The sequence below is a fragment of the Phyllobates terribilis genome, unplaced genomic scaffold (assembly GCF_046119375.1).
Source record: "Phyllobates terribilis strain yellow unplaced genomic scaffold, ASM4611937v1 Scaffold_5__5_contigs__length_657084704, whole genome shotgun sequence".
Classification (NCBI taxonomy): domain Eukaryota; kingdom Metazoa; phylum Chordata; class Amphibia; order Anura; family Dendrobatidae; genus Phyllobates; species Phyllobates terribilis.
This window is the reverse complement of record NW_027362765.1, coordinates 256,393,146-256,409,790: the sequence shown is the minus strand read 5'-3', so window position 1 is coordinate 256,409,790 and position 16,645 is coordinate 256,393,146. Positions and strand designations below refer to the sequence as shown.

General features: G+C 44.2%; 1 protein-coding gene across 2 annotated transcripts in view; it reads right to left on the bottom strand.

The window, feature by feature from the left end:
• ACSF2 (acyl-CoA synthetase family member 2) overlaps positions 1–16,286 on the bottom strand; it is a 123,213-nt gene extending 106,927 nt beyond the window's left edge. For both annotated transcript variants that reach the window (XM_073684080.1, XM_073684081.1), the window contains exons 1-2: positions 16,091–16,286; positions 4,649–4,844 (exon numbers count right to left, since the gene is read on the bottom strand). In XM_073684080.1, the coding sequence (XP_073540181.1) occupies positions 4,649–4,844; positions 16,091–16,182 (288 nt within the window). In that variant the 5' untranslated portion in view covers positions 16,183–16,286. The remainder of the gene's footprint in view (positions 1–4,648; positions 4,845–16,090) is intronic.
• Between the last annotated feature and the right edge of the window lie 359 nt (positions 16,287–16,645).

Below are 16,645 nucleotides of genomic sequence, written 5' to 3'. Positions count from 1 at the left end.
CACCCCTTGAGCCCCCATCCTGGTATGCATGGCACCCCTTGAGCCCCCATCCTGGTATGCATGGCACCCCTTGATCCCCCATCACTCTGCCTAAAAAAAAAAATAAATAAACAACCATACTCACCTCCTCTCTCCTCCAGCGCTGTACTGCTCTGCTACCGACACTCTCACTGTGCGAGCCGCGCATGGCGTCCCTGCCATGCGCCCTCACACAGTGTGAGACGCTGTGCTGGAATAGTCACTGCTCCCCACGCCAGGACTCTGTGCATGGGGAGCTGTGACCATTCAGTCTTTTCAATAGCGCGCACACTGTAGCCGTAGTGTGGCTCCTGCTGCCGCTCTGTGATCTGTGTGCCTGCTATTAAAGACCATGGATATTCACTACAACCCATGGGAGTGGGTTGTAGGGAATATTCATGAGCTTTAATAGCGGGCACACTGACCGCAGAGCGCCAGCAGGTGCCGCGTTGCGGTACAGCGTGCCGGCTATTAAGAAAAATGAATATTCATTGCTCTCCACGCCCATGGGCGTGGGGAGCAGGGAATATTCATTTTCTTTAGTAGCGGGCACAGCGTAGGCTGCAGCAGGCGGCTGCTGCCTCCTGTGCTACGCTGATCCCCCGCTGCCGCTCCCCCACACCCACTACCACGCACAGCCATGTATATAGTATTCGGACTATAAGACGCACCCCACACTTTCCTCCAAAATTTTGGAGGAAAAAAGTGCGTCTTATAGTCTGAAAAATACGGTAATCAGAAGATAATTTTAACAACTTATTAAAAAAGAAAGTTTTGACACCCTGTCACCTGTAATGGCTTTCTTGTCAAGAGTTCATTAGTGGAGTCACTGGCCTTCAAAAAGTGTTTTCGACCATCAGGTGTGTTTTGCAAAGGCAGTGTTGGTACACAACGCCACGCAGTGGTGATCCCTAATTAACAACTGTTTAAACTAAAAGAAATGACAGTCCATCATTACTTTAGCAATTTTCCAGATTATCTGAGCTTCATGTGTTAGATCCTTGAAGGTATCCTCAAGTGCAGTCATCAATTGCTATGATGAAACTAACTCTTATGAGGAATAACCCAGGAAAGGAAGACGAAGAATGCCCTCTGCTGCAGAGGATAAGTTTATCCTAGTTACCAGCCTCAAAAAGCACAATTTGACCACACCACAAATAACAGCCCTCATAAATGATGCACAAACAAAGTAGCAGACACATCTCAACATCAACCGTCCAAAGAAGACTTGTGAAAAGCAGGCCTTTATGGTCAAATTCCTACAAACAAGACACTATTGAGGACTGCAAACAAGGAGAGAATTGTTTGGGCCAAGCAACACAAGGACTAGACCAGTGAAACCAGTGAAAATCAGTACTGTAGTGTAATGAGTCAAAGTTTGAGAGTTTTGATACCAACTGCAACTACCATGTATTTGTTAGACACAGGAACGATCAGCAGATGGTTTCTCAGTGTGTAATGGCCACTCTGAAGTATAAAAGGGGGAGGTGTGATGGTGAGGGGGTGCTTTGCTGGTGACACTGTCGGTGATATATTCCAAATTCAAGGCACTCTTGCCCTTAGTGGCTACGACAGCATTCTTCAACAATATGCCATATCATTTGAGTTGCACTTAGTAGGACCATTATTTTTCTTCTAAAAGGGCAATGATCCAAAACACAACTTCAGGCTACGAGACCAAGAAGTAGAGGGATGGAATGCTGCATCAAATAACAATGGCCTCCACAATCACCCGACCTCAACCCAGTTGAGACAGTTTTGGATGAGTTGGACCGCAGACTAAAAACAAAGTTCTCAACAAGTACTCAGCACCTCTGGGAACTCCTTCAAGACTGTGGAAAGTCATTCCAGGTGACTACCTGATGAAGCTACAGGAGAGAATGCCTAGGAGATATAAAGCGGTCATCAAGAGTAAAAAGGGGGATACTTTGAGGAATCTACTGTTTAACACATACTCTGGTTTGTTTCACAGGTTTCTTTACTCCTTATTTCCATATGCGCTCCTTCATGGTTTTCTTGCCTCCCGTCTGAATAATGTGCACATCCCAATAAGAATAAAGAAAACCACTGCAGAACAGAACAGATGTGTCTAAAGTTTTGAATCATACTGCATATTTTAGTCTTCTATCTTGACTATCATGGATCATTTAATCGAGCACACAAAGTACAAAACCATTTAAACGCCTCGCCTACTATTGCAAGGTAACTGGCAAGTGAGATAACCCAGCAGTTTACTGGCTCATATATGCAGCGCAAGTGTAAAACCAGCTAGATCTTGTTAGGTTCATATGTCAGAGAACTTCAGCGGAGTGCCATCTACTGCTCTGTACTGTCAGCTATTTCAGGCTGGGGACAGGAGGCCTCAATGCCGGCCACCATGATCACTGCTCTACCTCATACGGTAAATCTCCAGCTATGAAAAGCTCCAGAAACGTTCACAGACACATTTCTAAATGATAACAGCAATGACAGCAAGCTCTCTTTATACACTCTGCTTTTATTAGCTGTATATTCTGGTTTAGCACTCCTTTAAGTGGAGATCAGACAAGAAGAAACAGCCTGCCAAAACAGATGGCTGGATGGGTTTCAATTCTGCTGCTGATACTCAGCTGGCACAATCACAACTTTATTGGAGGTCTAACAGAACTTTCAGAAAACTTTGACGGGTCATAGAAAAAGGTCAGATGTTTTGTCTCTAGAGGTCAAGGTCCACCGAATGCTAAAAAAAAAAAAAAAAGGGGGCCAGAAAGCTCTGAACAGACACATTTTTACAAGGACGTTGCTATATCTTTGGATGAGTGCAGTATAATACTTCTGACCCTTCGCTTTAGCATGCAATAGGTCGCACACACCGATCAAACATTGATGACCTACCCTAAGGATAGGCCATCAATGTTAAAGTCCCAGACAACCTGTAACTGTAAAATAAACCAGCTGGTTATTCTTCCCTAAGACACCACTTCTACCTGTTACATCACCTCCTCGCATGCTAAATGTGACCTCATATGTAAATGTAGATCAAGATTTCTTCTTTTAAACAATCTTTTAACTCCTGCACAAGAGCTATATGTAAATTCCTTTCTGGATTTAAAGTTGCATACATTGAAAAAAAGATATAGGTCCATCAAGTTAAAACTTCCAAGTCAAGGAGGCACAGGGTCTCAGAAGATTTATAGCAGTGCCCAAAATCGTCTCAATGTGGTTTGAAAGACATTCCTGATGACTAGGTACAACATCTCAAGCTGAAATCCTATGTATGTGCCAAGTTCTGTTTCCAGCCCATGCCCAGTGCGTCGCTGAGGCCATCGCATGTACACCCAGCTTCACTGGACATGGAAGCAGAACTTGCCTGCATGTCTGAAGAGGGTTCCTGGTACTAGCACACCCAGATTCCTTACGTATGCAGCAGAACTAAAAGACAACCGCGCATGAGCATGATTTCAGATGGGCTTAATTACGAACTCTGGTCTCAGGGACAGAACACCAATCCAACCAGGCGGTCACACCAGGTGAGAGTGCAACACAGAGGGGGAAAGGGGAAGGGAGCCCAGACACTAGGGAAAGGGGGCAGTGGTGACCTCCTAATCTGGACTAGCGTCACCCTGACTCCCTTAAATGTCCCTATACAGCCTCTGCAGCTGTCGCCGATTACGTACCTCGCCCTGCTGTCCCTGGCGAAAAGCTACAAATAGGGGTGGAAGGAGAGGAGCACTAGTTAATCTCCGCTAGCAACTAAAGACAATAGGGAAAGACAAAACAAGGGAATAACGGCTTAGCTTTAGATGAACTCCAACAAGACTCCAGAGAGGACGTGGTGCTGCTACAGCCAAGATCCAGGAAGGAATGAGTATAACTGGCGACGCCCACTTGGCTAGACCAGGTATATATACACCCAGGCCAGAGGGAGGTAGTCGCTGGGTCCTAAAGACAGCCTCTTATCTAAGAAGCCGTCTGCAATGTCAAACGTGGAGATCTCCTACAAGCCACCGCAGGGCGACTGTCACCTCCAACACACCTGTGACACAGCCTGGTTGGGTTTTGGACATTGCCATCCTTGCTTCTCTCAAGGGAGTCTACCTTTTTGACACCACAAAGGTAATTTAGTTATGGCATGTGTAGGGTTTGAAAGGCAGTTTTAGTCAATCCTAACCCATATGAAAACACGTTCACACTAGAGAAGGTGAAGATAGCGGTGGCAAGTGGTGCAAAACTAGGTGACAGGTTCTGATGTTGCAGTGTACTGAATAGCTACGTTACATATGGAAACCTGTGATTTAGGCTCAGTTCACGCATACTATAAATGCAAACTGACATCAGAGTTACAATATATAACTACATATGATATGATAGTATCATACTAGCTTCACATCTTACTACACCTGCTTTTAAAGTAGGGCCCTGGACCAAAAGTGTAGAACAATGTTGTACGGTAAATTCCATTGCAGTCCATGGCAGTATAAAGGTGAATATTGACCGTCCCAGCCAATCACTGAAAGAGTCAAAGTTAATTTTGCATTACTTCTGGGATCACAACCTCAGAGGAGCAACAGTCTAGTTTTCTGCCCTCCCAAAACATTCTTATACACCCACCATACATCCCCGGCACATTTTCTGTCTATTTTGCACATACATCTTTACTTAGCTGGCTGAAGTTTTTCCGTGTTCCATCGTAAGAAACTACAACGGCTTCTTGATCTGGTAAACGCTCGGTTGTGTCCAGCAGACACTGCTGCATAGTCTTGCTGCAAAGTGGTAAATCAGATAATCCATGGACATAACTAGTGGAAGTGACCGGTCGTGTAGGAGGAGAATTTCTCAGCAAGCGGCTGTGGATTGAATAACAAAGCATTAATCTAGGTACATCTGAGTAAAGTAATTGACACTAAATTAGACATTTTCTTCTAGACATGTTTGTGGAAATACACTGTTTACATAGGATACACAGGAGATCAGGAAGCTGAGATATGTAGAGCTTCTTGGACTGTTTTTTGCATTGAAGACCCTACCTGTCACACAAGGTAAGGGAAGGAACAAGTGTAAAACGACAGGAAGAAGGGGAAGGGAGCCCAACAACTAGGGAGAGGGGGAGTGGAGACCCCTAGGCAGATCTAATATCACCCTGACTACCCTATCTTCCCTATATAGGTTCCGCACCTATTGCCAAGCAGGAAACCTAATCCCTGAATGTCCCTAGAGCTAGGCCCTAGGTCGGGAGGGGACGGGGTGAACACTAGTCAGGCCCCACTGTAACTAAAGACAACAAGGTAAACAAAGGGATACACTTAGCTTGAGAAAACACCAGAGAGATAACACCAACTCTCCTCCAAAAGAAGTCCAAGAAGAAACTAGCTGACTACTAGTACTCCAGGCATGGACAGAGGAACATAGAACTATCACCGGCGACTTTCTGGAGACACAGAGTTTTTAACTAACAAGCAAGAGTGTGTCAATTAGCAGCAGAAGGTGGAGGTCGCTGCTAGGTCCTAAAGGAAGAAGGATATCACTACATTAGAGAGATGAGAGGATCAAGAAGACGTCTGCAATGTCAAGAGCAGTGACCTTCTACAGCCGGATCCAGAGAGACTGTCTGTCACACTTGATACACCCGTGACACGCTGCTGTAAAGTGTTGAACAGTGGCTTATTTTTTCCCAGCTCAGCCAAGTTTCCATGTATAGAGGGGTATGGTCAAATCCTCAAATGACAACCATCTAAGGTGTATGGCCACCATAAGATTTTACTTAGTAAAAGTCTACACTGCGCATCTAAAAAATAATAATTCAAATTTCAGTTCAATAGTACCTGCACTTTCAGGTGATTTTTCAGAATAAGCTGTTGTGTGTGTACATGAGTAATAATACTATTTCTGGCCACTATACAACTTGTATTCTGCATTTTTAGCATTTTTTTCTGCACTAGAAGCCTCAGCAATTTATTCTTGTGCTATTCTGCAAATATTTTCCTACAGCTTTCTTCCTCCTTAACTCTCTATAGACCTGAAGACAGTAGGTGATATTTCACTGAAGACAGATTTGTAGACAGATTAGAGTGAATGATCAGTGCAGGAGATGAGAAGTGACTGATAAATCGGGAAAGAAGCATTTATTTCACTAATGAGACAAACTACAACGTTTATTATCTTCACTTGTACTGTTGATATATATAAAAAAACTAATTTGAATCTACGCTATTTTTTTAATTAAAAACAAAGGAAGAAAAGTTAGCACATAATCAACAAGTTTGTAAAGACACCGATACCTCACTGCGGAGGGCCTGGGTACTATCAGTGTGTTTCTGGGAAGAGTGTCAGTGTATTTTTAGATTCCATGTGAACGTAATAACAAGGATTAGTTTGTCTTCTCATCTGATTCATACAACATAAATTTATTAAAGGGACTGTGCCAGAAAGAACAAAAAATATATAACTAGGGTATAATGAAGAAATGAAATATTAGTTCACATTTGTTTTTTATTGCTGGTACCAGACTTCACAAGATTGGAATACAGACCTGAATACTAAGGCCTCCTTCACATGTCCGTGTTTACAGTACATGTGGCATCCGTTTTATTACAGATACCACACATACCTATTCTAACCTATGATGCTGTGCACATGTCCGGCCCACGTGTCTATGTAAACCACACAGTGAGACAGGTCCGTTTTTTACTGGCAGCACGGATGACAAGGGCCAATACAAGTCTATGGGTGCGTGTAAATCATGTAAAGCATCCGGCTGGCATAAGTGTGCTGTACGTGTTTAACATTGCAAAGTACAGGAGAAGCTTTGTAATTTTTTTTCTATACCGGAAAAACACGGATGGCACACTGATCCAATACACTGATGGCACACTGATCCAATACACTGATGGCACACTGATCCAATACACTGATCCAATACACTGATGGCACACTGATCCAATACACTGATGGCACACTGATCCAATACACTGATCCAATACACTGATGGCACACTGATCCAATACACTGATGGCACACTGATCCAATACACTGATCCAATACACTGATGGCACACTGATCCAATACACTGATGGCACACTGATCCAATACACTGATGGCACACTGATCCAATACACTGATCCAATACACTGATGGCACACTGATCCAATACACTGATGGCACACTGATCCAATACACTGATGGCACACTGATCCAATACACTGATGACATTGGTGCTGTTTTTTTCCAGTACTGGTTTTATACGGATTTGTGAAGGGGACCTAATATTGTTTGATGCCCTATCACTAGAATCCCATCAGTACGTGGTGTTCCCCTTCATTCTCATGATCAGCAGGTTTCTCGGGGACCAGACTCATAATGATGGCATCCTAGTGTTATTCTATTCATCAGAATGAACGGGTAACACTGTATCACCTCTCTATTTGTATGTACATAAGAAGATTTGAGGTCAGAAAGCCACAATTATTTTCAGTGTATACAAGCAGAAGCTCCACCACTAGGGGGCAGTGGGGGAGGGCATACAGGACATGAAAGTGATGATCTCACTAGGATTTGCTCCCCTTCTTTCAGCTACTGGATGGAGAAACAGAACATATGGAGACGTTGATTTATTTAACACTATGTATCTACATATACCAAGCTTTTACTACCCTACAAGCAATAAAACCTCAATTACTAATAACAGAGGTCTCTGTAGCCACTGAATGGCTGCAGATGCCGTCCTCCCTGACACACGTCTGCTCAGTGAGCAGTAAACACCTTATTAATGGTGAAGTCGACAGAGCAGTGTCTTATCTTCCGCTCTGTGGATGGAAAGTCACTGCAGACGTCAAGCTGATTGTCAGCTGGCTCCCTGCTACCTAACTGCGGGGAGCCTGCTGTCAATCAGCATGATGTCTGCAGTGACACCCCATCGCAAGAACAGGCTGGAAGAGGAAGAACTGACAGACGACAGATTGTCCCCATGCACAACAGGTAGGTAGTTAAAAACTACCTCCCTGTTAGTTCTTAGCAGCATACATAGACATGATTTAAAAAAAAATATTAAAGTCCTGGCTAAACCCTTTAATGTATCTCAATGTTGCAAACTAATTATCTGGATAGGCAGTGAGTAAAAACTACCTTCTAAAGTACTGAATATAAAGGCACAAAAGTTTAAACTCATCTGCAAAGTGTATGTAAAAATAAGTAACTTTGCAATTTAGTTATTAAAAATCCTTCTCGAGAACGGAGGGATTATTAATTCTATTGGTTACTGCTCTTCTAGGCGTTTAGTGCTTATAAACTATTTCCAACACTACTTGTAAGCCTTGCTTTGACGTTGGCTGGATCATTAGAGCGTACTGTTTGTTCCCGATCTGGCTAGTTTCAGTGCCCCTGTGCTCCTCTATTACTGCCGAGGCAAAACTCCATCATACAGAAACATCAGATAGCGCACTATTTGGGCTGGCGTCACGACAATGCTGCAGACTTTTTTCCCTTTTGCATAACATAGGCAGCTTCCTTATTATTTCAGGAGAATCACATAGATTTCCTAATACAAACGATATACATTATAAAATAACTTATAACTGATGAGGCTGGTGTACTTACTTTGAAAATCCATGTCAGAATGGCGGTATGGTTATTTTTGAAAGTTTTCCTGCAGATATTAAAGAGTCCTCAGTGGTTGATACCTTTTAATGGCTAACTGAAAAGATGGTAACAAGTTGCAAGCTTTCGAGACTACTCAGGTCACTTCATCAGGCATAGTATAACGCAAAATCTGAAGAGTCACATATTTATACACAATAAGACACAGAAATAATGCAATAGATGAGACAGATGACAAAAAGCAGAGTTATTATGGGAGAGATAAACAGTTCTGGCTATAAATATTTTAGCAGTTAATAGATAAGGAGTGTGAAGGTTTTATTGTCCTGTGACTAGGTCCAGTGTTGTGATGGCCTCACAGGTCTGAGGAGCACATTCCTTAGTTGATGTAGAATGACAAATCCATGCGACACATTCATTCCTGCTCTGAAAGTGTCAAAGGTCACCATCAGTTTATATTCCGAGATTCTTCTTTCTCTTTGAGATTTGAAGTTACCTTATAATACCAGTAATTTCATGTATTTTATGCTGTGATCAGTGGAACAAAAATGCTTGGCTACAGGTAGATCTATTCTTTTTTCTTTTATTGTATGGCCATGATGATTTATCCTTGTCCTATTTTTTGACCTGCATAGTCTCAAAAGCTTGCAACTTGTTACCATCTTTTCAGTTAGCCATTAAAAGGTATCAACAACTGAGGACTCTCAAATCTAAATATTTTTCTATCTACTGGCTAAAACGGTACAAAGATATATTTTCCCTGCAGATATTAAAATTGACCCATAAATGGATCAATTTAAATCCAGTAGGGATAAAATCAGATAAATATACAACAGGAAACTTTTTGTTGGGCATAATCGCTATGTACATATTCTAGTTTTGACATGGTTGCTCATGGTTTTGGCTGCATGGGTGCACATTAGACCAACTCAGTCTCCTGATATTTATGGTTCGAGTATGACGGCCAAGGGTTTCTGGATCCGAACTCAACAGCCTCATGAGAATATATGAAGTGGTTGAGTTTGGGTCATGAGACCCATGGCTTGTCTGGACATCACAGTTCATACCCTGACCATGAATATTGGAAGTGTGAAAAGGGGCTTAATGCTTCCCTATAGGCTTAGATCGAGCACTCAGGAGTATGCACTGCATGGGCAAGTAGATCCTGTCCAAATAGATCCTTACCACCTGAGTGAACTAGAATTTTGACGCTTACCATGGCTATCGGGCATGTGCAGGTCATGAGGATCATCTATGTGGCCATTATTAGAACATGAGCTCAGTTCTAGAAGTGTATACTCGCTCCAAAACCTACTTATCTGTGTATGCAAATATAGATTACAGGTCTCCTATAATTTTATATTTTTATAAACATCTGTAACATTTGACAAAGGAATTTGTTATACAAGAAATACTGGAAAAGGCCGTCTTCCAGCACCACAATGCAAAGCCATTTATGCTTTTCTTGTATGTGGTTTCTCGCTTATCCAGATTTACCTTTCATAAAGAAACAGATATATACCATTGCAACAGTGAAGGGTTTTATTAGCATGGGGAAAATATGTTTACTGCTGCAGTTTACACCAGAAATAGGAATACTCAGCAAACTAAACGAAAGTAAACTTTAGCAAGGTCTCCTATCTGTCCTCTAAGACAACCTACACTAGTACTAGCCATAAATTACTTATTCATTATGTATGTCACTACTGCAGATCTTTAAAGGGAACCTGTCATCAGGATTTAAGGACTTTATCAGCCTCTTAATACCCTCTTTAATGATGTTTGTATTAGCCCTAAACGCCAAATGTAAGACACTGATTCATCCTCATCGGTCTTGATGAGGGGGCATGTTGGAGTCAGAGGCTCCTGATTCATGAAGAGGTACACGCGTCTGACAAGTGGCGTGCGCCACACCACAACTCTTACTCCAGTCATGGACTAAAGTAAGATTTCTTGCATAAGGATAAAGAATGCTACAGCTCGTCATGAATTAGACAAGTTGTGGCATCACGCCACCGCTGCGCCCCATACCGTCCCAGCTCCGCCAATAAATACTTGTGACTTTTACAATACAATTTATGCAAGAATACTGGAGAAATTGCTTTGATTAATCAGGGCCTAAGTGTTTAATTGTCCCTGCTCTACCTACCAGCTTTCACCGGACTAGTCCAAGACCATAGTCAATCAATAGCACTGTGCGCGATTGGTGGGGGAGCACGCCCAGAGCAGTGTGACTGACATCCAAGCATGTGCAGGGAAAGCAGGGAGGAGAAGCCCGTCTCTTTTCTCCTCCACCCTGCACATGTCAGTAACACTGCTGTGGGAGTGCTTTCCCCCTGGCGCAGAGGCATTGATTGACTGTGGTCCCAAACTAGTCCGGTGACAGCTGGTAGGTAGAGCAGGGCTAATACAATCATCATTAAATAAGCTGATGAAGCGCTCCTAGTACATTTAGGTCACGGCCTCACTATCAGTATTTGTTCAGTATTTTTTCTCAGGAGTTGGAGACAAAACCAGGAGTGGGTGATAAATGAAGAATTGGTGACTTGTTTCTATTACACCTTTTCTCTGATTGTTCCTCGCCTGGTTTTGGCTCCCACTCCTGAGAAAATATACTGATCAAATACTGATAGTGGGGCCGTGGCCTTAGGGGTACATCCCAATGACATGTTCCCTTTAATTCTCTACTAAACGAAACAGCTATAAGTGCTTATATAAGTTATGATCAAGCAGATCTGTCGGCAGATTTTACAATATAAGCTGCATTCATTATTAAAAAGATCTCTCAGATCTGATGAAGTTGGTGTAGTTACATTGAAAGTCTTTGTCAGAGTGGCTGTGTAATCCTGATATTTAGATGAACGTTTTAGGAGTCCAACTATAGAATGAAATTCGGAAGCTCCAGGTGTATTTAATCTCCACCCACCCAACTTGACTGACAACTGCAGCTTGTACTGAGTGAGCAATATGAGCAGGTAGGAGGGACACTGAGGAGCAGTCAATCAAGCAACAACCATTCTGACATGGATTTTAACAGTAAACACACCAGTCTTATCTGATATCTATTTAAGTAATACCTGTAGTTTGTATTGTGCAATCTGATGGCAGATCTGCTTTAAACTTCTTGTGCACAAGCCTTCTGCAAACATACACAATTCATTGAATGCCTAGGCTCAATAGTACTGCCATGGTGTCTAGGGCAGACCATAAAGTTCTCTATGAGGTCTCCTTCACTCACACAATTTTTCAAATCCATGTGAAAAATGCCACAAGTATCAAGCATTTTCATAGTGTTTTTTCCAAGAATTTTTCGGAGCACTTTTTATATGTGCACTTTACTACAAATTTTTCATGGCAGAAAAGGGAAACAGCATGGTCAGAGCCTGCTGAGTTTTGAAAAAATAAAAAAAAAAATCAAGCCAAATAAAAAATAAAAAAAAAATAAAAAGTGGTGGGCGGTAATCAATACTGTTTAATTTTAACCCAATCCAAACCAAGGATACATTTATATCGTATGATTATCATGAAATAGATCTGCCAATAATCAACCACTGTAAAAAGGCCGCCAATCAAGGGACAAAAGAGCAAAATGCTCATTGGTCAGGTGAAATGATTTATAAGTTTGGTACACGGAGGGGGGGTGCTGCCTAGAACAATGACAGTCCATGTGCAAAGAATGATCTATTACCCACAGCTCTGTGTGATGTGGACTGGAGTCGGCCTGTGTAAGCTGGCTAATGGCCATTAACGACTGCCAATCGGCTTGCAAATAGAGGATCAATGGCCATTTAACTACAAACATTGAATACATAGTCTTAAAAAGTGCCAGACGCCATGGTCCATGCTCTTTGATCAATTGTGGGCATCTTTACACTGTCTACTCTGTGTTTACATCACTCATTAGTTGGCTTACATTGTGACAAAAATTTGCACAGAAATCTTAACAATCAGTGCGAAGAGGGGGGCTTTCAGCACCTAGACCCTCATAAAGCAAAACTTCTCGCTGGTACCGAGACTGGCAGCTCTGTTCACACATATCAATACGCACACCGACCCTTGTCCAACATAGCAAATAAAGTCACCAGAATGGCTTCCTATGTGTTGTGTTTGTTTCTAAGCAGCGACATGAACATAACTGTGCCACTGCTTACAAAACAGGACATGTAAAATTATTCGCCTGGGACTGACTCTCTAAAGAATAGTTACAATGGAAAGATCAAGCCTCATTTAAAGGGAACCTGTGACATCCTCAAATGATATTACCCTGCAGATTTTGGGTTAATCGGCAGGTTAAAGGGGTTGTCCAGTCAAACTACAAATCTGCAAAATTATAACGTCGCGGGCTGTGAGGATTCTCCGGTGTGAGGAACGGCGTTCAATATACATATTCCTGGGCCACATTCCAACTAAATATGCACAGTCTAGTCGGACTGTGGCCAGGAGTATGCACACTACATACTTGCGGTCAAGTGACCGCACTTACAGCAGTTCCTGGTGCCGACACCAGAGAATCCTCACAGTGCCAACAATGTGGGGACCCACAACCCTGCAGCCACAGAGCGTCCTGAGACTGTACAACCCTTTTATTAACGTTCTAAAGCTGTGAGGCTGCAGCACTGGTAACCCATCTCCCGGGAGGACATTAACTTTATTCCTCCCGGAAGCCTCTGGCTTTCAATCACAGGTGCGGCTTCAGTCACCGCTCAGTATATAGTGAGCCGTGGCTGTAACAATGCGCAGGCATTGACTGACAGCCAGCTCTGCCCTGATGCAGTCAGTGCCAGGAGCATGGTTACAGCCACAGCTCACTATATACTGAGCGGTGACTGAAGCCGCACCTCTATGACTGAAAGCCGGAGGCTGCCTGGTGAATTTAGTTAATTTCCTCCTAGTACACGGGTTCGCAGTGCAGCGGCCGCATGGCTTCAGAAAGATATTAACCTGAAGATTAACCCCATGTCTGCAATCTGAATGTTTGCCCCCTTTAGAATAAAAACTCTTATACTCACCTCCAGTACCGGCGCCATTCCACCGGTGTCGGCATTCAGGGCTGTGGAGTCGGAGTCTTGGAGTCAGAGACCACCTTGGTGGAGTCTGAGTCAGTATAAAATGGACCAACTCCGACTCCTAAAATATATAATAAATTGGGTGCAGTAGTTCAATGCAGTTTGTGGGGGATATTTTTCATAAGAATTTGGGAAAGTTATGAAATGTCCTATAAATGTCTGTCCTATTCCTGATCTAAGGGTCTAGACTTTTAGCTGAGATGAATCTGTGCTACAGTAAATTTATCACTTAAACATGAGCCATGTATGAGGGAGTCGGAGTCATGGAAATTGAGGAGTCGGAGGTTTGGCTTACCGACTCCACAGCCCTGTCGGCACTTGTTGGAATGTATAAGTAATCAAGAGGGGGAACAAGTGCCGACACTGCTGGAACTGCGCCAACACTGGAGGCAAGTATAAGTGTTTTTATATTAACGGGGACAAACATTCAGATTGAAAAGGGGTTGACAACTTCTTTAATCATGACTACTGATGAGAACAAGTGCTCGTTACTCACGTTTGCCTAGGGAGCTCAGGTATGCACGGAGTATCACGGGTGCTCGAGTGAGATATTCGAGTCCCCGCAGTCGGATGTTTCGCGGCTGTTAGACAGCTATGAAACATGTGGCCACGGGGACTCGAACATGTCACTCGAGCTCCCGCGATACTCGGTGCATACCCCAGTACCGAGCACTTGTGCTCATCAGTAGTCATGACACATAATCAGGTGCCGATGTGCAGTACTGAGCAACTATCACTACACAGTGCACAGGGCTGTGCTGCTCTGGCTGCTTTCAATATACCGATCTGACCACTACTGCAGCTGAACACGCTGACTGTGGTGGTCGTGGGTGTCGGACCCCACACCGGTCTGATATGGTTCACCTATTTTAAAAATTGGTCATCAATATCATAATCATGGACAACCCTAAAACTATTATTATAACAGGTACCGAGGTTGTCTGATTTGGCATAAAATAAGGGACCAGTACTAGAAATAATGCTCGAGAGCTGGGGACCTGTTACAGGCTTTATATTGGAGATAGAAGCATCAAGTAAAGGGGCTCTCTGGTGAAAACAGGGAATCTGCGATCCACAAGATAGCTGATAACTTATTGATCGGTGGAGCTCTTGCCACTGGGACCTGCATTGACCAGCAGAATAGGGAACGGTTATCCCGTTACAAAAAAGCAGAGTGCAGCACTAAGCAGCTCCATAAGGAATGAGCACTGTGAACAGTTCCCCATTCTGCCGATCGGTCCCATAGGTCGATTCCTCACCGATCGTCCTGCAGATCACTTGCTTTCACCCAACAACCCCTTTAAACCGTCTGAAGACAAACATTCATAGGTCAAATTAGCTGCTGTTAAATCGACAACAAACTCGACCCAGAATGCGCAGGGAAACTACTGATTTAGGAGAGAGTTTGGTCGATTTCATTAGCTGATCCCTGTATTTCCAGCTCTATGGATGAAGTGTTGACACATAGGACCACTAAAGCCTGTGATTGGCTGCAGCAGTTAGCTGGGAAATCATCGGACAGACAGAAACAGATGACCAGACAGGACCAGAGGACCTCGCTGCGGGGCGGCAGCTGCAGAGGACCACGCTAAGGGCTGCAAAGGACCACGCTAAGGGGCAGCAGCTTTAGAGGACCACGCTAAGGGCTGCAAAGGACCTCGCTAAGGGGCAGCAGCTACAGAGGACCACGCTAAGGGCTGCAAAGGACCTCGCTAAGGGGCAGCAGCTACAGAGGACCTCGCTAAGAGCTGCAGAGGACCACGCTGCGGGGCAGCAGCTGCAGAGGACCACGCTAAAAGCTGCAAATGACCTCGCTGCGGGGCAGCAGCTGCAGAGGACCACGCTAAAAGTTGCAAATGACCTCGCTGCGGGGCAGCAGCTGCAGAGGACCACGCTAAAAGTTGCAAATGACCTCGCTGCGGGGCAGCAGCTGCAGAGGACCACGCTAAAAGCTGCAAATGACCTCGCTGCGGGGCAGCAGCTGCAGAGGACCACGCTGCGGGGCAGCAGCTGCAGTCTCCAATTAGAGACAAAGGACTATAGCCACAAACTATTGCCGGTTTTTTCAGCAGCAGAAACTGAGATGCTGCTGAATGGGAGACCTGCCTGCAGGACAATCTCCTGTGGAATATTCTGCATGTTAGTGATTGCTGCTGTGGAATCCTGGTCCCATGTGGACACGGTCCTATAAGTCTCCAGGGTGGAGAACCCTGATCCAGCCCTGTCACCTGCCGGACACCCATCAGTTACACCAGCCCCTGCCAGGAGCAGGACTACATCTAACGGCAGTGTGCCCATTCCTACACTGCGCTGTGCAGTGTGCCCTGATGCCAGCTGTGCTCTGCACTACTGCCCACTCTACACAACACCACAGGCGTAAAGCAATGCCTTATAGAGGAGAAGCATAGTGCGCCCAGCTCCGGGGTGCGCCTTACCTTCCCTGGTGTATGCCCCGAAACCACACCCTCTTCACCCCAATACTCAGAACCTTCCGAGTCAGAATCTGCACCAACGCTAGGGGCGCCATGGGACCCGTGTGCTGAACACAACTTCTCCACAGAGAAACCGCCCGCCAGTGTCAGGGGACCTTTAATGAAGCCACGCCCGTACCCAATAAGCCCCGCCCTCCGTGGGAGTGACTTGGCCTGATTCCTGTTTGCTCTACCGAGATGAGTTATTTAGATAACCCCGCCCACTTTCTGGGTTAGTATGCAGTGTGTGGTCAATTAGGGACCGTCTGAAAAGTTCCTGACTGATGGTGTGGTGTAGGTTGGGGGCAGAAGTTCCCCGTCCAGGCTACAGTTTGGCGTTAAATAGTAAATCTTAGACTTGTTTGCTCTTGTCATAGTCTGCCACTGTACACATCAGAAGCGGGGACGGTGCAGCCGCTGTATACAGACTGTACTCATTGCTGTAGTTCACTAAATATTGTATGCAAGTTGCCTCTTCAGAGAAAAAGAGGACTTGAACTCTATAGCGCCACCTATAGG